This window comes from Acomys minous, assembly GCF_964271855.1.
Source record: "Acomys minous genome assembly, chromosome: 17".
In the NCBI taxonomy this organism is placed as follows: domain Eukaryota; kingdom Metazoa; phylum Chordata; class Mammalia; order Rodentia; family Muridae; genus Acomys; species Acomys minous.
The window spans coordinates 23,452,943-23,477,519 of record NC_140500.1 but is presented as its reverse complement, the minus strand read 5'-3'; the positions used below and the strand labels follow the sequence as shown (position 1 = coordinate 23,477,519).

The following is a 24,577-nucleotide window of genomic DNA, read 5'->3' as shown; positions in this document are numbered from 1 at the left end:
CCACATGAAGAGAACTCCACTATCTGACTTACTAGCAGAGTTCTCTGAAGGCCCTGCAGCTTTATATCTGATTCCCAATGGTCTTCTCCCCTAGTTGGCTCAGTAAGCTCCTCCCTGAGATCCACTGTGGGTAGAAGAATGCCAATGGCGACTCACACACATTTGCTCCTACAAATTTAAATGATGGAAATTATAACCTATCTTATAGAAATAAATTGAAAGCACGCCCCTTTGCAAACAGCAGGTAGACTCTAGAGACAAGGATTGGAATTGGTCCTGTGGCAGGTTGGGTGTAGGAAGAAAAGGACCAGTGTGGCGCTCACTAGGAGGTCAGCCACTGTCAGATGGCTTTGGTTTGGGAGTTTTCTAGATGCTAGGAGACACGGAGTCATTTAGAGGATGAGGTGTCAAACTTTACTACCTCCACCCCTCCACCCCAGCACATGCACATACGCAGGCACACGTGTGCATCCTGGTGAATCCTAGAAGTAAAGCCTTAGGAACGAGCAGTCTCTTCTAAATCATGACGATTCATTTTCCTTTTTCTTTCATGGTTTAACTTCAGATTTTCCATCCTCATTGTTCTCCTCCACACCTCTGAGTTTGTTGGGTTTTGGTTGTTTTGAAAATTGAGATAGAAAGTAAGTTTCATTGTGGCATTTTCAGCTGGGCTTGATGGCACATTCCTTTAATTCCACTACTTGGGAGGCAAGGCAGGCAGATCTCTGTCAGTTCAAGGCCAGCCTGGTCTACAAAGTGAGCCAAGGACAGCCAAGGCTACAACAGACAAACCCTGTTTCTGAAAAGAAAAGAAAAAACTAGAGTAGAAAAAAGTAAGGGATTTCATTGTTGCCTTTTCATACAGGTCCCTCGATCCTCTTCCTTCTGTTATCTCTCCATCTCCCAGAACCACTCCCCCATATTTCTGCCCACAATAGTTTTTTTCTAATACTTACATCACATACTTCCGATTTTTACTGTGTTGTTACTTGGTATTCTTTCTCATACTTGGGTCTCATTTCCTTTCTTTCTGATCTTCATTGTTTTTTCTGTTTCTCAGACTCTGGTTTGCTACTTTATTAGTAAAATTTATCTCAATTTTTAACTTTAACTCTTAGTTTATGTTATATTTTCCTCTTTCTATTTTTTGAACCCTGGGGAATAATAGGTATTTTTAATTGTTTTTTATTGTATTCACGTACCTGCTTTGGTTTGGTGTTGACAAATTCATTGAATTCCCTCCATGTTCCAAAGGTTTTTAAGAAATCATGCCTTTAAGAAAGGAGCACTCATTGAGGAAATCTCCTTATAATAACAGATGTTCTATATCCATCCCTACAGATGTATAAATTGTAATGTCAAAAGAGAATAAATATGAAAAATGAAACATTATCAACACACTAGGCCAAATATAAGATAAAGTCATTGCATTTAAAAAGTGAATAATTTATTAAGAATATATACATGTAAATATTCATCCCCCAAATGTTGGTTCAACAAATATCATAAAAACAAATACAACTAGGCATAAAGGGACAAATAGGTACAAATACAAATCATTATATAAATGAATAACTTCAATATGCAATTGTAATTTATAAATGTATCATCCATACAAAAAAAGTCAAAAATAAATCTCAGATTAAACTGTACCTTGTATCTCATGGCCTTGACAGCCATCTAAAGAATACTATATTCAACAGTGATGCAATAGACATCCCCCTCAGCAGCTGATGGGGATTTCTTCAAAACAGGTCTCACTTTAGATCATGGAGCAATTGTTTACCAATTTAAAGAATTTAAATCATTCATAGTATCCTATTATGCCACAGGAGACTATAATTATAAATAAATAACTGAAACTAGAGGGCTTACACAAATATATTGGCCCTAAATAATTCTCTAGACAATGATCGGTGGAACACGACAATATCAGAAAGGTAACTTTTTAATTTCTAGATTTAATAAAAACACACCAGAAAACGTATGGTCTACAGTGAACTCAGCTCTGAGAACTATGAACACCTACATAAATAATCACGTAGCTACCAAGTAAATGCTGCACCTCAAGGCATTAGCATAACTAGAACAAGACATATACAAAACTAAAGAAATGAAAGAAATAATAAATATAGCTGAAAATAATGATGAGGACAAAGAGGTCAAATGAAACCAAAATTGATTCTTTGAAAAGATAAGTGAAATTGACTAGCCCTTGTCTAAACCCAGAGAAAGTTAAAACCCAAATTAGCACATCAGAGGTGACCACTTCAGCACATAGTATGAAATCTACAGGGTTCTTACAGAATAGTATGAAAGCTTTCATTCTGATAAATTAGAAAAATCGGAAAAAGAAAATGAATTTCTGGATATTTATATTCTACCAAAGTGATCCAAATGCGATGTAAAGAAGATAACCCACACAGATCAACAATGAGAAATTGAATTGAAGAACTAATTAAGGGGCCCCCAGCAAAATAAAAGCTGAGAGTAGAAAAAACTCATTGCTGAATTGAACAAAACTTCAAAAAGGAAATATTATTGTGAAAAGCTCCAAAAGGAGGAATTGCACCAAATCCATGAATCTAGCACAACCCTGATTGCAAAACTAGATGAGGATTAAAAAAATCTAGAACTCTTCAGACTGATTCACCCAATGGGCACAAAGTGAAAGTCCTCACTGAAATGTTCCCATGCAAGACTCAACAACACATTGAGCAAATGTACCATGATCCAACTGACTTCATACTAAGAATACAGGGATGGTGTCACATTTGCAAGCTGAGAACTGTAAAACAGCATATAAATAGGACAGTTTAAAAATCATCTGCTCTTCTCAGTAGATGCAATAATAATCCATTTTTCAAGACACCAATTACAAATGGTCAAGGAACACATGCATAGATGCCCAGCACATCTGGCTATCAAGAAAATGCAAGTTGACACTACGTTGAAATGCCATCTCACCAATCAACATGGCTATAATTAGGAAAAGAGATGTTGGCAAGGTTTTGGGAACAAAGCAGCCTATATACAAAACTGGTGTGAAGGTAAATTAGCATGTCCATTAAGTTGTAGGCTTGTACAAAACTCCAAAATGACACCAGTATACAGTCCAGGTTTACCACATCCACATAGTTCCCATATGCACCAAAGCTAAGATATGAGGAAGACACCTACATCCCCATGCCAATCTCAGCACGACTCAATACAGCTAACAATGGAGCCAGCACCAGTGCCCAGCGGTGGAGGAGCCGACAGAGACAAGTGGACATATGTGCACACTAGGCTGTTACTCATATATTTAAAAGAGAACCATCTTGTCTATAGAGAAATGTATGGATTTAGAAATTGTCAACTTAAGAAAAACGTATAAGACTAGGAGAGAAAATAAAGCATTGCATATTGTCCCACAAATGTGGAATCATGGGAAAGAATAGAAATGAAAGCAGAGATGCCCGGGTAAGAAAGAAGAGAGCTGGTGGGAAACATAGGATTGGGTAGTGAGTGAATGCATGTGGTCAGAGTACATCATATTAATGTATGAAAATGTTTCAGTCCTGCCATTATTTCGCATATTTGTTAGGCACTAAAATTTATATTTGGAAAATTTCTTTCATATATATTAGGTACTCAACTAATGCTTCATTTGTCTTGAAAACTAATATACTTCTCTTTTACCTCTTCATTGGTATATTTGCCTCCATTTAAAAAATTATTCAGTCATAAATTCATCTAATGGATTTCCTCTCCCTTTTTAAGAAGATGTACAAAATACTCAGTCATTGAAAGTATGCTGACTTATCACAGAAGAGAGATTCTGCCCAGTAGGCAATCTGATCACAGTATTTGTTGATTCTCCAGGTGTACCACAAGGAGGAATTTTTTTGTTGGAATTTCCCTTGCATGGAAGAAGAATATGGAGTAGCACACCATGTGGCCTACAGTGTTTATTCCATCAGCAAGAGCTATGTCTACCTTGAGAAGGAAGCTGGCATCTTGCCCTGCAGCCAGATTCACACAGTTAGGACACATTTTATTTTGAGAGGGACTGCCTTGATAGTGCTGAGAGAGCTCAATTTTTACTACCTGGTGAGTTCTGGCTCCAAGCTGAGAAATACAAAGAATCCTTTCATCTCTTGACCATGTCCCTCCTGACACATTGGGTTCCTGGCTGAGTATTTCTGCCTGGGTCTCACACAGTAGATTCATCAGTGAGAAGAAAGCCTTCTAAAATACAGACGTAAGTTTGGAAAATACCTTTTTATTTTAGGTCATGGCCCAGGGCAAGATCATCCAAACTGGAAGCCACACTCACAACATGGAGTCACGAGACCCAGGAAACTGTAAGTGTTTTTTTCCCACCCGGCAATAAGTCTCCAACTGAGTCCACACATGCTCACCAGTGGACTCTCACCACTGAGTAACTAAGGATGCCATGATGTGTGTAAGTCTCTGTAAACACTGCACAGCAGGAGCTCAGGGTTCTGCCATCTAATGTACGTTATCACTCATACCATGACCTTCAGGAAAAAAGTCTCAGATTCCTAAACTGAGTATCATTCAACAATGGTGAAAACTATCTATTCTGAAGATGTAGCACCTGAAAACACAAAGTGCGCCAAGATACTTCCCACGTAAGGAATCTATGTTTATGTAGAGATTAGCCACAACAAAGCAAAACGTCTTATCTTAGTTTCTGTCCAAAAAATCTGGAGGGTGCCAGCCTTGGTCCTTAAACCATTCTAGCTACACTGATCGTTGTGTATTTGATTCATTTTTATTATTTTTTGTTATGTGTGTAGTGCTTTAGGGTAAGCTGTCAGGGTCCGAGGCATCAGATCTCCCTGGGTATCCTGAATCTGGAATTACAGAGTTCTGAGCAGTCTGCTGTGCATGCTGGGAATAAAATGTGGTTCCTTCCATGGAGCATCATGTGATCTTAACTTCTGAGCTATTTCTCCGGTTCCTTCATTTTTATTTTTAAAGACATTTTATTTATTCTTTGAAAGTTACATGTATTTATACTTTACATGTATTTAGACTTTAGTCATACCTGCCACCCACTAATCCCCACAAACTCCTCCTTGGATCCTCCACCAAGCCACTTCCATAGTGTAATAGAAATGAAAATCCCAACCATTTGATTTTACCAAAGGAGACTCAGGAGCCAGATGCTGGGGTGAAGACCTACCACTTCAGGAAGGCAGAGAGAGCCCAGCTGACCTTCCTACCCAGCTCATATCTCAGAAGGAAAAATCCAAAAAGCTCACTAGCTCAGCTGACAGTCCAGGAGGAAAAGACCAAAAAAACCAAGGCCAAAGGCTTGCTAGTGCAAAGCCCAAAAAAGCCTCCTTATCCATGCTTTCTTAAACACCCTTCTCTCAAAGTCCCTCCTTACTACTTAATCCCTGTCAGCTGGTTTCTTGATCTAACTCTTGACCTAAGCTTAGCTTATTAAATCTGGTGTACAGAAAGCTCTTGAATTAATGGTGTGTACTAGGTCTGAGCCACACCTTTATCACCTGTTTACAGTAAACAGAAAGTTCTTGGTTAAAAGGTGTATGCTAGGGCTCAACCATGCCAAAATTGAAACAGATTTTTACAGATCACAATCTCGGGGTTCACAATGGGATCAAATACCCTGCAGCATTCTTCCCTACTTTATGTCTTCTGTGTTTTAGTTTGGTCACTATTACCCATGTGTGTGTGTTTGCTATAGGGTCATCCCCTGGACCATGGACAGTCTACCAGGGGTGGCATCCATGAAGAAATCTGACTCTTCCTCCCCTCTGTAGCTATCAGCTGTCAATAGCTCCTCAACTAAAAGTGGGTCATCATGAATCCCTCCCCATCCATGCTGGGATGTTGACTAGGGCTTGATGTTGTCAAGGACTTGGACAGGGAATCATAGCTGCTGTGGGTTTATGTGTGAAATCACCCTGTCGTGTCCTGATGACATTTACTCAGTTCTACCACAATTTGACCCAATTATCACTCTCTTTTTTATTATTTCATTAATTTATTCATATTACATCGCAATTGTTAGCCCATCCCTTGTATCCTCCCATTTCTCCCTCCTTCCCACTTTCCTCCTAATCCCCTCCCCTATGTCTGTGCCAGACGAGGACCTCCTGCTCTGTCCCTCTGTATATGATCATAGGCTATCAAGTCTCTTCTTGGTATCATGCTATCCTTCCCTGGGGTGCCACCAACTCTCTCCATCAAGGGGACATGGTCAAAAATGGGGCAGCAGAGTTCACATGAAAGTCAGACCCCACTCTCCACTCAATGGTGGATCATGTCCTGTCCAACAGCTAGATCTGGGTAGTGGTTCAAAGTATACTATACATATTGTCCTTGGCTGGTGCCATAGTTTGAGCAGGACCCATGGACCCAGATCCACACATCATAATGTTTTTCTTGTAGGCTTCTAGGGCCATCTGGATCCTTCTATTTCCCCATTCTCCCATGCTTCTCTCACCTAAAGTCCCAATAGGATATTCTCCCCTCTGACGCACTTTCCTGGTACATGAAGACTTTAATGGGACATGCCCCTTGGGCTAGTGTCCAGATATAAGTGAGTATATACCATTTGACTCTTTCTGCTTCTGGGTGAACTCACTCATTATGATCGTTTCTAGTTCAATCCATTTGTCCACAAATTTTGGAAATTCCTTGTTTTTAGTAGCTGAGTAGTATTCCATAGTGTAAATGTACCACAGTTTCTTTATCCATTCTTCTATTGAGGGACACTTAGACTGTTTCCATGTTCTGGATGTTATGAATAAGGCTTCTATGAACATGGCTGAGCATATGTCCCTGTTGTGTGGTGGAGCATTTTCTGGGTATATTCCAAGGAGAGGAATAGCTAGGTCAAGACCTATTCCCAGTTTTCTGAGAAAATCCCAGAGAGATTTCCAAAGTGGTTGTATGTGGTGGAGCATTTTCTGGATATATTCCAAGGAGTGGAAAAGCTAGGTCAAGACTTATTCCCAGTTTTCTGAGAAAATCCCAGAGAGATTTCCAAAGTGGTTGTATTAGTTTGCATACCCCCCATCAATGAAAGAGTGTTCCTCTTTCTCCACATCCTTCACAGCATGTGGTGTCATTTGAGTTTTTTATTTTAGCCATTCTGCTGGGTGTAAGATGGAATTTCAGTGTCGGTTTGGTTTGCATTTCCCTGATGACTGATGACACTGAACATTTCTTTAAGTGTTTCTCAGCCATTTGATATTCCTCTGTTGAGAATTCTCTGTTTGGTTCTGGGCCCCATTTCTCTATTGGGTTAATTGGTTTGGTGGTGTTTAATTTGTGAGTTTTTTATGTATTTTGGATATTAGAACTTTGTCAAAAGAAGGGTAGGTGAAGATCTTTTCCCAGTCTGTAGGCTGTCCCTTTGTTCTGTTGACAGTGTCTCCTGCCTTACAGAAGCTTCTCAGCCTCATGAGGTTCCATTTATTAATTGCTGACCTTAAGGCCTGGGCTGTTGGTCGTCTGTTCAGGAAGTTATCTCCTGTGCCAATGTGTTCCAGGCTCTTCCCCACTTTTTCCTCTAACTGACTTAAGTGTCTGGTTTTATGTTGAGGTCTTTAATCCACATGGACTTGAGTTTTGTGCATGGTGACAAATATGGGTCTAATTGCATTTTTCTACATGTATACATCCAGTTAGAACAGCACCATTTGTTGAAGATGCTATCATTTTTCCATTGAAGCAATTTGGCTTCTTTGCCAAAAGTCAAGTGACCAGATGTGTGTGGATTCATCTCTGGGTCTTTGATTCGATTCCATTGATCCACCAGCCTATTGCTGTGCCAGTACCAGGCTGTTTAAAATACTGTTGCTCTATAATAAAGGTTGAGATCGGGCATGGAGAATCCTCTAGAGGGCCTTTTATTGTATAGGATTGTTTTTGCTATTCTAGGCTTTTTGTTTCTCCATATGAAGTCGAGAATTGATTTTTCAATGTCTTCAAAATATTTTGTAGGTATTTTGATAGGGATTGCATTGAATCTGTAAATTGCTTTTGGTAAGATGGCCATTTTTACTATGTTAATTCTCCCAACCCACGAACAAGGTAGATCCTTCCATCTTCTGATGTCATCTTCAATCTCTTTTTTCAGAGATTTAAAGTTTTTTCAACCAAGAAGAGACATGATACCCTATGAACATATACAGGGGGAGGTAATCCCCCTCAGGAACAGTCATGGGGGGGGAATAAGGGGAAAATAGAAGGGAGGGAAGAATGGGAGGATACAAGGGATGGGATAACCATTGAGATGTAACAAGAATAAATTAATAAAGGAGAAAAATAAAAAAATAAAGTTTTTTCAACTAAGTCCTTCACTTGCTTGGTTAGAGTTACTCCTAGATATTTTGTATTGCTTGTGGCTATCGTGAAGGGTATAGTTTTGCTAATTTCTTCCTCTGCATGTTTCTCATTTGTATATAGGAAAGCTACTGACTTTTTTGAGTTAATTTTGTATCCAGCCAATTTGCTGAAGGTGTTTATCATCTGTAGGAGTTCTCTGGTAGAATTTTGGGGATCACTTATATACACTATCATATCATCTGCAAATAGAGATAATTTGACTTCTTCTTTTCCCATTTGGGTACCCTTGATCTCCTTTTGTTGTCTTATTGCTCTGGCTAGAACTTCAAGAACTATATTGAAGCAATATGGAGGAAAGTGGGCAGCCTTGTTTGGTCCCCGATTTTAGAGGGATTTCTTTGAGTATCTCTCCATTTAGTTTGATGTTGGCTATTGGCTTGCTATATATAGCTTTTATTGTACTTGGGTATGTGCCTTGTATTCCTGATCTCTCCAGAACTTTAAACATGAATGGGTGTTGGATTTTTGTCAAATGATTTTTCTGCATTTAAGGAGATAATCATGTGGGTTTCTCTTTCAGTTTGTTTATATGGTGGATTACATTGATGGATTTCTGTATGTTAAACCACCCTGCATGCCTGGAATGAAGCCTACCTGGTCATGGTGAATGATGTCTTTGATGTGTTCTTGTATTCGTTTGTGAGTGTTTTATTGAGTATTTTTGCATCAATGTTCATAAGAGAAATTGGTCTGAAATTCTCTTTTTTGTTGTGTCTTTGTGGGGTTTCGGTATCAACATGACTACAGCCTCATAGAAAGAATTTGGTAATGTTCCATCCATTTCTATCTCTTAGAGTAGCTTGAAGAGTGTTGCTATTAGCTCCTCTCTGAAGGTCTCATAGAATTCTGCACTGAAGCCATCTGGCCCTGGGCTTTTTTTAGTTGGGAGACTATCAATGATTGCTTCTATTTCTATAGGCAAAATAGGGCTATTTAATTTGTTTATCTGATCTTGATTCAAGTTTGGCAAATGGAATCAGTCCAGAAAATTGTCTATTTCCCTTAGATTTTCAATTTTTGTGGCATAAATGACTTTAAAGTAGGTTCTTATCATTCTTTGTATTTCTTCAGTGTCTGTTGTTATCTCTCCTTTTTAATTTCTGATTTTGTTGATTTGGATAGCGTTTCTCTGTCTCTTAGTTAGTTTGGCTAACAGTTTGTCTATCTTGTTGATTTTCTCAAAGAAACAGCTCCTGGTTTTGTTGATTCTTTGAAGTGTTTCCTTTGTTTCTAACTTATTGATTTCAGCCCTGAGTTTGATTTCTTTCCAGATGTCTATTCCTCTTGGGTGTTTCTGCTTTTTTTTTAATAGGGCTTCCAGATATGTCTTTAAATTGTATGTGGGATGTTTCCATTTTCTATCTAAAGGCACTTAATGCTATGAATTTTCTTCTTAGCACCGCTTTCATTGTGTCCCACAAAATTGGGTATGTTGTTCATTCATTTTCATTGAATTTCAGGAAGTCCTTTATTTCTTCCTTGACCTAGGTGTCATTAAGTAGACAGTTGTTTAGTTTCCATGTGTGTGTAGGCTTTTTGTTATTTCTATTGTTGTTGAAGTCCAGCCTTAGACCATAGTGATCTGATAGGATACAAGGTATTATTTCAATCTTCTTGTATCTATTGAGACTTGCTTTGTGACCTACTATGTGATCAATTTTAGAGAACGTTCTATGTGGTTCTGAAAAGAAGGTATAATCCTTTGCATTTGGGTAAAAAGTTCAGTAGATAGCTGTTAGGTCTATTTGATTCATGACATTGGTTAATGAAGTTATTTCCTGGCTTAGTTTCTGATTCAAAGACCTATCCTTCAGTTGAAAGTGAGGTGTTAGTCTCCCACTACTAATGTGTGGGGATCGATGAGTGTTTTAAGCTTTGTTAATAGTTATTTTACAAACGTGGGTGCTCTTGTTTTGGGAGCATAGATGTTCAAGATTGTGATGTCTTCTTGGTTGACTTTACCTCTGATGAGTATGAAGTGTCCTTCCTCATCCCTTTTATTAATTTTATTTGAAAGTCTATGTTGTTAGTGAATAGAATGGCTACAGCAGCTTGCTTCTTGTGACCATTTGCTTGGAATATTTTACCCAAACTTTAACTCTGAGGTAATGTCTGCTCTTGAGGGTGAGATGCGTTCCTTGAATGCAGAAGAATGTTGGGATGTTTATGCATCCACTCAGTTAGTTTGTGTCTTTTTATTGTAGAATTGAGACCATTAATGTTGAGAGATATTAATGACGAGTGATTGTTAAGTCCCTTCATTTTAGCTGTTTGTTACAGTCAAGAGTTTGTGTGGTTGTGATTTTGTGATGGTGTAGTTATCTATTTCCTATATAGTTTTGGTTATATTTTGACCCTTTGGGGTGCAGTTTTCCTTCTATCAACTTCTGTAAAGCTGGATTTGAGGATAGGTACTGTTTGAATTTGTTTTCATCATGGAATATCTTGTTTTCTCCATCAATGATTATTAAAATTTTCACTGAGTATAGTAGTCTGGAGTGGCATCTGTGTTCTCTTAAGGTTTGCAGGACCTCTGTCCAGGCCCTTCTGGTTTTCATGGTCTCTGCTGAGAAGTCGGGTGTAATTCGGGTAGGTTTGCCATCATACGTTACTCAGCATTTTTCTCTTGCTGCTTTAAATATTTTTCCTTGTTGTTTATATTTTGTTTTTATTATTATGTGTCCGGAACATTTTCTTTTCTGGTCTATTCTTTTTGGTGTTCTGTAGGCCTCTTGTATGCTCATATGCATCTCCTTCTTCAGGTTGGGAAAATTTTCTTCTGTGATGTTGTTATAAGATAGTTTCTGGGCTGTGGAGTCTGCTGTCCTCTCTTTCTTCAATACCTATTATTCTCAAGTTTCGTCTTTTCATGGTGTCCTTGATTTCTTGGATGTTCTGTGTCAGGAACTTTTCAGATTTAGCATTTTCTTTGATGGTCGTTCCAAGTTCTATGATTGTGTCTTCAAGTCCCGCTATTCGTTCCTCCATTTCTTGGATTCTGTTAGATAAGGTCACCTCTGTGATTCTTGCTTTCTTCTCTGAGGCCTCTCAATCAAGTTCTTCTTCTGTGTGTTCCTTTATCAGAGCTTCCATTTTTATCTTCAGATCTTGAACTGTTTTAATGATTTCCTTCATCTGGTTGTTTGTATTTTTCTGAAATTCTTCCAGTGTCTCTCTCTATGACTTTTTTATGTCTTCAACCCAATTATTTGTATCCTCCTACAGTTGTTTACAGATTTTATTCGTTTCTTCCATTATTGTCTTCCTTACTAAGGACTTGAGGTCATTTTCTTGTATTTCGATTGTGTTTGGGTTCTCTGGGTTGCTTTCATTGGGATTGCTGGGATCTGGAGATGCCAAACTGTTTTGGTTTTTGTGTTCTTTCACTGTCCTCTTGTCATTTTGGTGTCTCTGATGTTGGGAAGTAGCTTCTGGTGTCCTTCACTGGTTGAGAGTGGATAGTTGGTGAATGATTATAGGTCAGGTACCCTTGCCTGTGGGGATTAGGGAGTATTTCCCTAGAACAGGCAGGTGATCTGGTTTCCACTCCTGGAGATTTTGCTCTACACCTTAGGCTCCAGACTGAGTCGGCAGAAGTAGGTTTCTTTCTGGCTCCTTTCACTTTACTGATGTAATTCAGATCAGATGTTTTGGGACCTAGGACAAGGTCAGCACATAAGCGCTCTGGTTGGGTAGGTTGGTCCCAGCTGCCTGTCCTTCCTGTTGCTTTGTAGCCAAGACTCCAACTGGATCAGATCTTCTGGGCTGTAGTTGTCTTTTAGCTCTGCCTCTAAAGACTGTAGAAATGTCCAACCTCTCCTGAGAGCATGGGAGATCCTGCTGGGTCTGTGGGAGCTAATCCAGTTAGGATCTGTCTGTTGGAGAGTGCAGGATCAGTACTCAGCAGCCCGGAGAAAGGACGGTTTCAGCCCCCTGGGCAGGCTCCAGGGTGCCTGCACTTTCTGTGACCCTGTAGCCGAGACCACTCACAAATCCTCTGAGTTGTAGTTGCCTGTAGGTCAGCAATTCGATACCACAGGGGTGACCAACCTCTCCTGGTAGTGTGGGCGATCCTGCCAGGCCTGTGGGGGCTGATCCAGTTAAGTTCTGTTTCTTGGAGAGTAGAGGATCAGTATGCTGCAGTCCAGAGACAGGACCTTTCAGACCGCGGGCAGGCTCCAAGGTGCCTGCACTTTCCGCGACCCTCTTGCATGGACTGCTCTCAGGTCCTCAGAGCTGTAGTCACTTTTTGCTCAGGGATTAGACACCACAGGGGTGACCAAACTCTCCTGATAGCATGGAAGATCCCGCTGGGATTGTGGAAGCAGTCCAAGCTGTTTCCTAACTGCCCCTGTTTGCATGCTCACTCTGTTGTGACCAGCTCTAGATTGGGTCCAGGATGGCCTGCAAGCTGCACACCCACTCTAGCTATTTTTGCTGGGCCCTGCTACCTGTGTTTCTACTCGGCCTGGGGGACCTCCGCAGTTTGGCATGGAGTGAGAGGAGGGATTCAAGGACAGTTTCACACTATTCCCTGAGACTCCTCAGGCCAGAGACTCTGGAGTACCACCTCCCCACACAGCGAGTTTGTGCTATATAGGCCAGCTGCAGCCCACATGTGGGTTCCATTCGAGCATCTGAGGGGTGGGTTCAGGACCTCTGGGCTGTTGCTTGTCCCATGGCCTGGCCCACAAGGATCTGCAGAGTTTGGGTTCCCACTCACCTACAGTTCTCAAGGTCCAGCAGTCTGTGGCTCCATTCAAGTCCCTGGTCTCTGCGAAGTAGACAAGAAAAGTTGAATACTGGTCGATGCCATCTTGGAACCTCCAATTGTCACTCTCTTAATCAGGCCTCTTCTACCTGCTCCTATTTAAACCCCAAGTTAACACTGGATCCTGGTATTCTCGCTGCTCATCGTCTTGCCATCCTTCCCTTCCCAAATGGCACTTGCCACATGCAAACATATTTCCTATGAGTTACCTGTTTATTATCAATTTCTCTTCCGTTGGAATATCAAGTACATGAAGTACATGGATTTACATATGTAGCATCACAGATATTTTCCAAGTTCTTTCTTGAAGTGGCAGGTATTTAATTGATGCTCAACAAATTTACTTAAATGGGGGCTTCTTTGTCACTGACCAATTATAAAAACTATTTAGATATTTAAGAAGATATCCAGCTAGTTCTTCCTCAAATACTAAGTGGGAATCACAGAAGGTTTGGGAATCTCCTAAGTTTCAAAAAAGCAGCAGCGACTTCAATTGCATAATTTTCTCTCAAGAAATGTAAATGCTGTGAACATTGCCGTGAGAAAAATAGTTTAACAACAAAGATATGCTTACAATTCTCAAGTCTGGCTAGCTCCTCTGAGATGGCCATTGGTTTTCAGCTCCCTGAGTACCAGGCTGTCATCTCTATTGTTTTTCCATTATCTAAATAATAAATGAAATATCAGTCGAGGAATTTCATCCTTTTTAACAACAAGAATAGCTAACAGATGTCTTTTGGGATGGTGAGGTATAGAAGAGACAAAGTGTTAGTGTCTGATTAACTACAATTTTACGGTGAACACCTTAGTGAGGGGGATCTTGCAGTGAGCTCCCTATACCATCCTGAGTCATTAGCATGCAAACAACCACAGAACAGAGCATCTTCCACCTACAGACAGTCCTTCAAATCCCTATGTTTAGTCATCTGGGTTTTCCTGTCAGCATTCTGATCCATTACCTTCTCCTCTCATTCCCTTTAGCTCCAGAGAAAGGGAACTTTACCTTGGAGATCCCTGTGGAGTTCGGCATGGCCCCTGTGGCTAAATTGCTCATCTATGCTGTCTTGCCTGATGGAGAAGTGATTGTAGATTCTGCAAATTTTGAAATTGAAAAGTGTCTTCTCAACAAAGTGAGGAGCTTATTTTCGAAAACTTCTATTTTAAAAGAAGGGGTTGGAGTGTTTTAACGACACAGATTTCAGATAAGTAAACCAAATCCAGTAATTAGTGTTTGCCTCGGTATCAAAGATGTGTAGAGCACCAGAGAGCCAAATTTTAATTCACAAACCTCCAAAATGGTTGGAGGTTGAAGAGGAAAGTGGCAAGGAAGTGGGGAAGCAAGAGAGGGGAACCGAATCCTTAATATGAACTAACTCAAAGTCCTATAACTTAAATGTTTTATTGTATATATCTACCAGTGCGCATGTGCATATGAATGCACAGGATTCTTGAGATGTCTGTTTTCTTCCTCTACATGAGTTCAGAATATCAAGCTCAGGTCACCAGGCTTGACAGCAGGTGCCTTTTCCCACTGAGCCATCTCATAGACCCTACATGTTACATAATTTCATGCAAGATCAGTAATAGGATCCTCCTTTCAATACAGTCCAGGCTACAGCTATTTGCTTCATTCCCTGAAATTAAATAGGAAGAGTTGAGAGATGAATGATAGAGATGGCCAGACAAAGTTAGTTGATAGATAGATAGATAGATAGATAGATAGATAGATAGACAGACCAATAGACAGATGATAGATAGATAGATAGATAGATAGATAGATAGATAGATGAGAGAAAGAGACAAATGTAGACACATCTCCAATTAGAATACTGATTTTCAGGCTCGCAGTGATAGCACACCCCTTTAATCCCAGCAATCGGGAAGCAGAGGCAGGCAGATCACTGTGAGTTCAAGGCCAGCCTAATCTACAAAGCGAGTCTAGGACAGCCAAGGCTACACAGAGAAACCCTGTCTCAGAAAAAAAAAGAATACTGATTTTTCCACCCCAGGTATAAGACTTATGGTGAAAAGGCCCTTAAAATGGAATAACTTTGGGACTCCCGAGCACTTGCCACATTGAGTTCCGATAACAGCACTCAGGTAAAAAAGTGAGGAATGACTGCAGGCTCCTATAGCCCCAATGCTGTGGAGGTCAGAGGCAGGAGAATTACTGGGAATTGCTGGCTGCCAGTTTAGCTCAAGGATCTTGAGAGTCTCAAGAGAATGAGGTACAGAGCAAAAGCAAGCCACCTACACTCTCTTCAGCCCTCTACTGCACACATGGGTACATACATCGGTGCACATGTGTGCTTTACACCATACTCAAGTACTTGCATGTGTACATATACCAAAAATGATCCAATTGCGAGGCTTTTAGGAAGCCAAAATGGACATTTTTTGCTTCAGAGTTAGGCACATCTCTTGCTTTCCTAAATCAATCCCAGTGGAGAAGGGGGAGGCTAAGAGCCTCAGGTAAGCTTCTGGAAGTTTTCACAGCCTGGAAAAACAGACATGCAGTGCAGAGTTACACAATGAGTTCATGTGGCAGAACCCCTACTAAGCTTGAGTTCCCTTCCCTCAGGTGGACCTAAGCTTCAACCCAGCCCGAAGTCTTCCTGCTTCACAGGCCCATCTGCATGTCACAGCTTCTCCTCAGTCCCTCTGTGGCCTGAGAGCAGTGGACCAAAGCGTGTTGCTCCTGAAGCCTGAAGCTGAGCTCTCTCCTTCCTGGGTGAGTCCTGGTCAGCTTCTGCCCAAGAAAGGCCACGCCCAGAGGCTCTGAGCAGGAGGAGCCCCTGGTCTGCATAATTCAGCCACTAGGGCTCTTGAACGTATGTATACTGCGTTTAATGCTAAGGACATCTATAAGGGGGCTCTACATTATACGATTCCGAAGAACACCTCAGAAAACTTCAGCCAATAAACTCAAGACAAACCAGGAAGTAAAGCAGTCAGTAAGCTGCAAAGCTTGCATGTGACCCAGGCTCTCTGTGTCATTACTGCTCCTATCTTACTCCAAGAGTGGCTTGTCCCTTTCAGATGCTCATGTGGAGCTTTTCAGAGTGAAGCTACCAGTGGGAGCCAAAGGAAATGGTTTATACAAATGGAATCTTGTACATCTCAAGAATCCTCCAAGCGGATTAAAGACCTCAACTTAAAACCAGAGACATTAATTCAGTTAGAGGAAAAAGTGGGGAAGAACCTGGGACACATAAGCACAGGAAACAACTTCCTGAACAGTACACCAACAGCCCAGGCCTTAATGTCAACAATTAATAAATGGGAGCTCATGAGGCTGAGAAGCTTCTGTAAGGCAGGAGACACTGTCAAGGGAACAAAGCGACAGCCTACAGACTGGGAAAAGATCTTCACCAACCCTTATCTGACAAAGGATTAATGTCCAAAATATATAAAGAACTCAAGAAATTAAACACCACAAAACCAAACAACCCAATTGCAAAATGGGGCTTGGAACTTAATAGAGAATTATCAACAGAGGAATATCAAATGGCCGAGAAACACTTAAAGAAATGCTCATCCTCGTTAGTCATCAGAGAAATGCAAATCAAAACGACACTGAGATTCCACCTTAGGCCCATCAGAATGGCTAAGATCAAAAACTCAAATGACACCACATGTTGGCGAGGATGTGGAGAGAGAGGAACACTCCTTCATTGCTGGTGGGAATGCAAATTAGTACAACCACTTTGGAAAGCTATCTGGCGCTTTCTCAGAAAAATGGGAATAGGGCTTCCTCAGGACCCAGCTATCCCACTCCTTGGAATATACCCAGAAAATGCCCTACCACACAACAGGGACATATGCTCAACCATATTCATAGCTGCTTTATACGTAATAGCCAGAACATGGAAACAACCTAAGTGTCCCTCAGTTGAAGATAGGACTAAGAAACTGTGGTACATCTACACTATGGAATACTTCTCAGCTATTAAGAACAAAGAATTCCCAAAATTTGTGGACAAATGGATTGATCTAGAAATTATCATAATGAGTGAGTTCAGAAGCAAAAAGAGACAAACGGTATATACTCACTTATATCAAAACACTAGTCCAAGGGATATGTCCCATGAAAAACTTTACTTACCAAGAAAGTGGGTCAGAGGAGAGGACATCCTATTGAGACTTTAGGCAAGAGTAGCATGGAAGAATGGGGAGGGAAATAATAGGACCCACAGGGTCCTGGAAACCTACAAGAAGAACTTTATGACAGGCAGATCTGGGTCCTGGGGTCCTCCTCAAACTATGGCACCAGCCAAGGAGAAGATAGGCAGTAAACTTTGAACCCCTACCAAGACCTAGCTGACAAACATGATATTCTCCACTGTTGAGTGGAGAGTGAGATCTGACTCTCACAGGAAATCTGGTGCCCCTTTTCTGACCATGTCCCCTGGATGGGAAAGCCTGGCGGCACTCAGAGGAAGGATAGCAAGTTACCAAGAAGAGACTCGATACTCTAAGAGCATATATAGGGGGAGGAGGTCTCCCTCAATCACAGACATAGGGGAGGGGAGAAGAGGGGAAGCTGGAGGGAGGGAAGAATGGGAGGAAACAGGGGAAGAGCTAACAATCAAGATGTAATATGAACAAATTAATTAAAAATATTTTTAAAAAAGAAAGAAAAAGATATGTTTTAAATTTTGAAATACAAGGTTCTAAACTTGTTTTGAAAATTCTCAGAAGCACAACTAAAACCATAAACTATTTCCAGGAGTCTCATGCAAGTTAATGATAGTGAAACTCTTCTTTATATTGAATTAACATAGGATTTATTAGGAATGGTTACATAGTCACTGTAATAGCTTAAAAATTATTATTGACACTGGCTAATATCATGTTTTAAATTGTAATGTACATAAGTACATTTAAGAAACAAATCTTTAGTCCAAGTATGCTGAGACCTTACCAGTCTTGAACAAACACATAAATTAAACGAGAATTTAAATTTATTAACATTATGAGTTTTTTTATGGTGCACATGCAGAAAGTGCTTTAGAAAGCATACTACTGAAAGGTTTTTCTTTTGAATTTTTATTTTCTCCTAATCTACCAATTAAGAGATTTCTTGAGCAATTGTTGCAGCTAACAAATAGTTTAAACGTGTTTAGTTTTAAACTCATATACTGCCTGAAGGGTCTGACAAGAAGCAGGAAGGGTGTTCCCCTGCTCCCACCACTCTGCCCTACCCACACTCTAAGTGCCAGTACTTTCAACGACTGCAGCTGCTTCTTGAACATCAAGTGATTTGCTGTGATGACATTATTTTCTTTTCATGTCTTCTAAGAAAGAGGACCCTTTGTTCCCTGTTTCTTACAGATATACAACCTGCCAGAAATGCAGCACAAGGACTCTAAACGAAGATCCCACGAGGAGCCAGAAGACCTAGTCCATTGTGTCTGGCATAGAGATAAGGCCCTTACACACTCAGTAAGAGAAGAAAATGAGAAGGACGTCTATGAATATCTGGATGTAAGTCATATTGTCCTCTAACATGCTGCTCTGTGAATTATTTAGGTTTAATGAAACGCCATATCAGTAAAGAATTTTAGAATCGGGCCAGGGATTTCAATCACTGTTAAAGCACCCACCTTACATGTGGTAGACCATAGGTTCAATTCCAGCATTCCAAAAACTGCATCTTGGAAAGTGCCCAGTCTAGGTTAATTTTTTTTCTCTTTCTGTTGGAGAAACTGGCCCAGAATTGATAAGTGACATTATTATTATCATCATCATCATCATCATCATCATCATTATTATATTGTTGTTGCTGTTGTTGTTGTTTTCTTGAGACAGGCTGTCACTGTGTAGCTCTGGCTGCCCTAGAACTCATTAGATAGACCAGGTTGCCTACAACCTCACAGAGATCTGTCTGCCTCTGCTCTGCCTCTGCCTCTGCTCTTCCTCTGCCTGGAAAATACTGGAATTAAAGGCATGCACCACCTTTTAAAAATAACATCATTGTACCAGAAAGAAGGTCCAAGCATACGCCTCACTATGAACTCTATGCTGCTCACTGCGCTCTCTAAATAGTATTAAAAACACAATTGAAACAGGAATCCTACTTGGACATGTGAAACTATACCTGATTTTAGTTACTGTAACTTATACACACAGAAGTTTTTTTTTTCAGATTTTTGAGATATTTTCCTTGATTAATAATCTCTCTTCTAGGACATGGATTTAATTGCATTAACCAACTTGAAGATCAAACATCCCAAATTATGTATACCAATAGCAGGTAAAGTAGCAAACTATCATTTATTTTCGGAACAAAAATGACTGTGAGTTATTTATCAAAGGTGATAATAAAATTGTACACCATATATAGCATCCAAATAAGAGAGAAAGAACCCAAACTTACCTGAGCAAAGTGTGCTCAAATCCATGCTGGTACTACAGGAAGGATGAAGGCTGGAGTCTCTTCCTTCTTTGCCTTAAAATAATGTAAAATGTAAGAGTTACTCTACTAGAGAATCACTGTGTGAAGTGTGAAGAACATTTTGTAGATGTATCATGAGAAGAGAAGAGAATTCCCTAAGGAATGGAGATGAAGCAGTAATGGGAAAACCAGGGCTTGCAAATAGAAGTAAGAACAGTAAAAGAAAAGGCACTCAGTCAAAGGGCACATGCTCACCCTTCATGCTCAACCAGCACTGGCCATTCAAAACTCTATTGTGAGTCACTTTCAAAGTGCTGCACACCGTCTCCCAAACTGAGTGGTTTGATGCATAGTTTCCAATGTAACTGTAACAGTATTTAATAGTCAAGGAGAAACCAAACATTAAGCTACCTTCACACTGCAGGTTGTAGCCCATTGTATTCAAGTACTATGTTCACATCTTCCATTGCCACAGTGCCTCTAATGGAGTATAAAAGTGTAGCTAGTAGTTCAGAAAGACCTGGAGCTGGACTCTTTATAGCAAAAATGTCTCCATCACATGAGAAGACACAGCTTGAAGATTCAGTTGCTGAGACCATTCGAAAATATTTTCCTGAAACCTGGATCTGGGATTTAGTCACAGTAAAGTAAGTAATTTCCAGTTGTATGATTTGGGCTGGGATTGAAATTTTTCTTTGTTTTCTAGTATTTCTCTAATTAATGTGTATCATAAACAAAGGAAATGACTAATTTAAGAAAAACATAGCATAGCAACCCATCAATTATAAAATGTATGTATTTCCTCCATCACTCCGAGAAAAAATGTACATAAAATTTATCATGTGCCTTTTTGATGCTTACCATTCAGGAACGCCATAAGTGAGGCAGTCCTACATGGGAGAGGCCACTAAACTGTTACATAGAGTAGGCCATGCAGATCGAAAGTTGTTGTATGGTATTTCAGAGATAGGAGTTCAAAGTCAGCTTCAAATCTATGTTCAGATTTCCACTAAAATGAGGACTTTGAAGGGCCATGAGGCTATGATCTGAGTTGGAAAAACAAGACTACAGAAAGATCTTTTATTTCTCCATTTGGAGTCCTGTTTACACTGTTCACTTCCTATCACTCCTCTGAAGGACTCAGCAGGGCTGCGTTCCATCATGGTTATGAGTCACCATCTCAGAAATAACTAATACATGTGCTCACTTCCTGTGCTTCACCTTCTCCCTCTCCAGCTCCTCAGGAGTAGTTGACATGGAAGTGACAGTCCCTGACACTATCACTGAGTGGAAGGCCGGAGCTCTCTGCCTGTCCAACGACACTGGACTTGGCCTCTCCCCTGTGGTATCTCTCCAAGCCTTCCAGCCCTTCTTCGTGGAGCTCACGATGCCCTACTCTGTGATCCGTGGAGAAGCCTTCACGCTCAAGGCCACTGTGCAGAACTACCTTCCTTCATGCATCCGGGTGAGCACCTTTCTGAGTTAAGCTTGTCTAGAGGGGACGAGGACAATTAGTGTGTGTAAATTATAACTAAGAATTAAATGAAAGGAAGGAAGAGACTGTACTAAATCCACCTGCAGTGGTTCCAAATGCTTAATTCCTAGACTCTAGCTAAACATATGCAGCACAGAGGTTAACAGTATGGACTCTACATAAGATGTATTAGGTGTATTAGGTACAGTACATGCTGTACTGACAGAGACAAGATGTTCCGTGAGGCCTCCGTAGACAATCGAAAGATATAGTCCATGTAGATGTATGAGGCTCTAGTCAGGAGAATATGGCATACTGTTTACAGTGGGTTTTGCTTTTGTTAGAAGCAGGTGTAGACTTTAGTAGTTAAAACTCTAGTACAGTAAATATATTTCTGCCATCAAAATAAAACAGAGATAGAGAAATATATAATTATCTCCCTACTTGTTTTGTAGATAATACATGGGGATAGCTAAATAAATTGTAGACTTGTTTGTGCATATGATATCCATGATATTTTAACAAGTGTTTTTTTTTCAAAGCATCCCTCCTGATCCCTTTTTAACACAAATACCCTTCACATTTTTTCACCTACCTCCTCACACCCATATGTGCTGTCCTTATATGGTAACATCTCTCCTATTTTCCCCCCTGTGGGGCCACAGGTGAGTGTGGAGCTGGAAACCTCTCCTGATTTCACAGCTGTCCCAGTGGCAAAAGACCAAGATTCTTACTGCCTCTGTGCCAATGGGAGGCACACCGAATCCTGGTTGGTAACTCCCAAATCTTTAGGTGAGTGAAAAATTTTGTAAGGAGACTTTAACCAGAAAGGGTGAATGTAGGAAGGTTTCTTGAATTGCTTTCTTCCCACTGGGTCCCCGAGAGAAAGCTTTCAGTCAGTTTACCTTTCTCTTACACAGAGCCTTGGTTGCCCTGGCCTCTTTCTGTAGACCAGGCTGGCCTCTAACTCACAAAGATCAGCCTGCCTCTGCCTCCCAGTGCTGGGATAAAGGAGTGCACCCCCACACCTGGCCCAGCTTACTTCCTTCTTAAATGCTGGGCAAGCCTTTGCACTGCTCACAGACCGAGCATATCTTGGAGATGTTGGGGCTTGGCAGATGCCAATTTCATGGCACATCTGAGCTCAGCTCCATGGACCATGTGTTTCAGGGAATGTGAATTTCTCTGTGACTGCAGAAGCACGACAGTCCCCAGAGGCCTGTGGCTCTGATGTGCCCACAGTGCCTGAAATGGGGAAAAGGGACACGGTTGTCAAAGTCCTGATAGTTGAGGTGAGTAGACCTCCTTGATTCGCAGTGTATTGAGTCCAGATAGTGGAGCAGTGTTGACTATATGTAGATAAAAAACAAAAGTTAATAACATATGACCTTGAGATATTTCATAGCAAGTGGTAAGCCCATGCTTTTAAATCAGTGTATGTTCTGGTTTCTTCTCCCTTCCTATTCTCTTAACTGAAGCTTGGGGGATGGTCTATACCAGTTTATCTTCTTAGAGCTATACCTCTTCCTTCTGATCCTATCACGAGCCCTCCTTTTTATTATCTTTCCTTATTACTTTCTTTTTGACCTGGCATGCCCAGATTTTCACATTTATGCCATTCTTGATATGGTGGAAAGTTAAATCGTCTGATTCTAGCCCATGGTCTCACAAGGAAATAAACTGTCACTCAAAAAAAAGTCTCTAGCATTTTTGTGTTTGAACACTCAGTTATTTCTCTTGTCTGAACATTCTGTCTTTTTGTCCAAGCCTGAAGGAATTAAGAAGGAGCACACCTTCAATTCATTCTTCTGTGCATCAGGTGAGGACACGTCTCTTGCAATATTCCTGTAAGAAAACCAGGATGCTGTATACCTTATAACCAATTAAAAATAAATAAACAGCAAAACCGAGAGCCTCATAAAGGTCACTGACCTGAGGCAGCTGTCAAGGGTATATCCATAGTCCGACTGGAACTCAGAGCTCATTGGAGCCCTTTTCTTAGGAACACCGAGATGATCTCACCTAGCCCATCTCCGTGCTTAGAAAGTTATGGATAGGGAATAGCAAAGAAGAAGTCACAATTGAAAGTTTCTAAAAAAGAAAGGAAGGAAGGATTATATATATGGGGAGGCAGTGGAGTTCGCGAAGCCAGAAGTACCAGGAAATATGGATTTGTGATGTTTATATTAAGACTGTTTTTCTAGGGAGGCAAAAAAACAAAGCTTAAGGCAGAGTTCTAAAGCAACGGGCCTTAGGGAACTTTGCAAATGCAAAGACAACAGATGATGCCCTACCCATTTGTTTTGCTTATTAAGATGCTGTGCTATCAGAAAACTTGTCCCTGGTGCTCCCACTGACAGTGGTGACCGATTCAGCCAGAGCTCATTTCTCTGTGTTGGGTGAGTCAATCCATCTCTGGAGGATTTGGGACAATAGTCACTACCAGTTCTCCTCCCTACCGTGATTCCATATATAGCTTCTGAACTACTACACTTGACTTTTTCAACATTGCTCTTTTGTCTCTACCCCAGCACACCTCACCCTAAAAATTCGTTCACCTCATTGAGAAGTGATCCTATTGCAGGTGTCATTTTTGTTCCTGAAGACAATGGCTGTTCTGATGTCACACCTTTCACTTCCAGGTGATATCTTGGGTTCTGCCATAAAAAACACACAAAACCTTCTCCACATGCCCTATGGCTGTGGGGAGCAGAACATGATCCTTTTTGCTCCTAACATCTACGTACTGAAATACCTGAATGAAACCCAACAGCTGACCCAGAAGATCAAGTCCAAGGCCATTGACTACCTCATTGCTGGTCAGTAAGGCTCAGAACCCCTATTTTGTTCTTGTAAACATTTTCTCTAGAAATGGGGGGTTAGCATTGGAGGGGGAAAGCTGAGCAGGGTTCTCTGTCAGTGCTACAGACAAGGTCCATGAGGGTCTCTCTGGCTTCAGACTTTTATCCTGCCATTCTCTGATGCAGCAGTAGCTTTAAAACACACCCAACGCCTTCCATTCCAGGTTATCAGAGGGAGCTGAACTACAAACACAAGGATGGCTCTTACAGCGCCTTCGGAGATAAAGACGAGCAGAGTGAAGGAAACACTTGGTAAGAAGAGTCCACTATGTGCCAGGCCTTGTTCAGCCCTTGTTCCTCATGGCAACTATACATGCAACTTATTTAATGGATGTATAACCAATGCCAGGGCCTCAGAGGCACATAGAGGCAGCACAGATTATGCATTGCAGAACTAAGACTGTCTCAAGCCTCATCCTCTTTGACTCTGTACTACGTGTTTAACTGAACTCAACAACCTGACCTTTTCATTTCTCTCCAAGATCTCTCATCATTAAATGCCTGGCTCCACATTACTGATCATCCAAAGATGCTCACACTGAGACTTGAAAGGCTATTGCCACTCTTCACATGGCCCTGCATTACATGAGAATCGTTATTGAGATAAAACACACATATAAACAACCAACAGGTGACAAAGGAAGTAGAGGCTGGTGGAAACAGGAAGTAAGCCAAGAAGA

The 24,577-nt window shown here is 40.8% G+C and overlaps 1 protein-coding gene across 1 annotated transcript in view; it reads left to right on the top strand.

Annotated features, from left to right (window-relative positions):
* LOC311588236 (murinoglobulin-1-like) overlaps positions 1 to 24,577 on the top strand; it is a 52,937-nt gene that overhangs the window by 17,377 nt on the left and 10,983 nt on the right. Inside the window, exons 12-25 of the mRNA XM_084765721.1 lie at positions 3,865 to 4,092; positions 4,274 to 4,346; positions 14,147 to 14,295; positions 15,747 to 15,896; positions 18,500 to 18,652; positions 19,355 to 19,421; positions 20,038 to 20,209; positions 20,799 to 21,027; positions 21,702 to 21,828; positions 22,207 to 22,328; positions 22,804 to 22,855; positions 23,352 to 23,435; positions 23,679 to 23,855; positions 24,062 to 24,149. Coding sequence (XP_084621847.1) covers positions 3,865 to 4,092; positions 4,274 to 4,346; positions 14,147 to 14,295; positions 15,747 to 15,896; positions 18,500 to 18,652; positions 19,355 to 19,421; positions 20,038 to 20,209; positions 20,799 to 21,027; positions 21,702 to 21,828; positions 22,207 to 22,328; positions 22,804 to 22,855; positions 23,352 to 23,435; positions 23,679 to 23,855; positions 24,062 to 24,149 — 1,871 coding nt within the window. The remainder of the gene's footprint in view (positions 1 to 3,864; positions 4,093 to 4,273; positions 4,347 to 14,146; positions 14,296 to 15,746; positions 15,897 to 18,499; positions 18,653 to 19,354; positions 19,422 to 20,037; positions 20,210 to 20,798; positions 21,028 to 21,701; positions 21,829 to 22,206; positions 22,329 to 22,803; positions 22,856 to 23,351; positions 23,436 to 23,678; positions 23,856 to 24,061; positions 24,150 to 24,577) is intronic.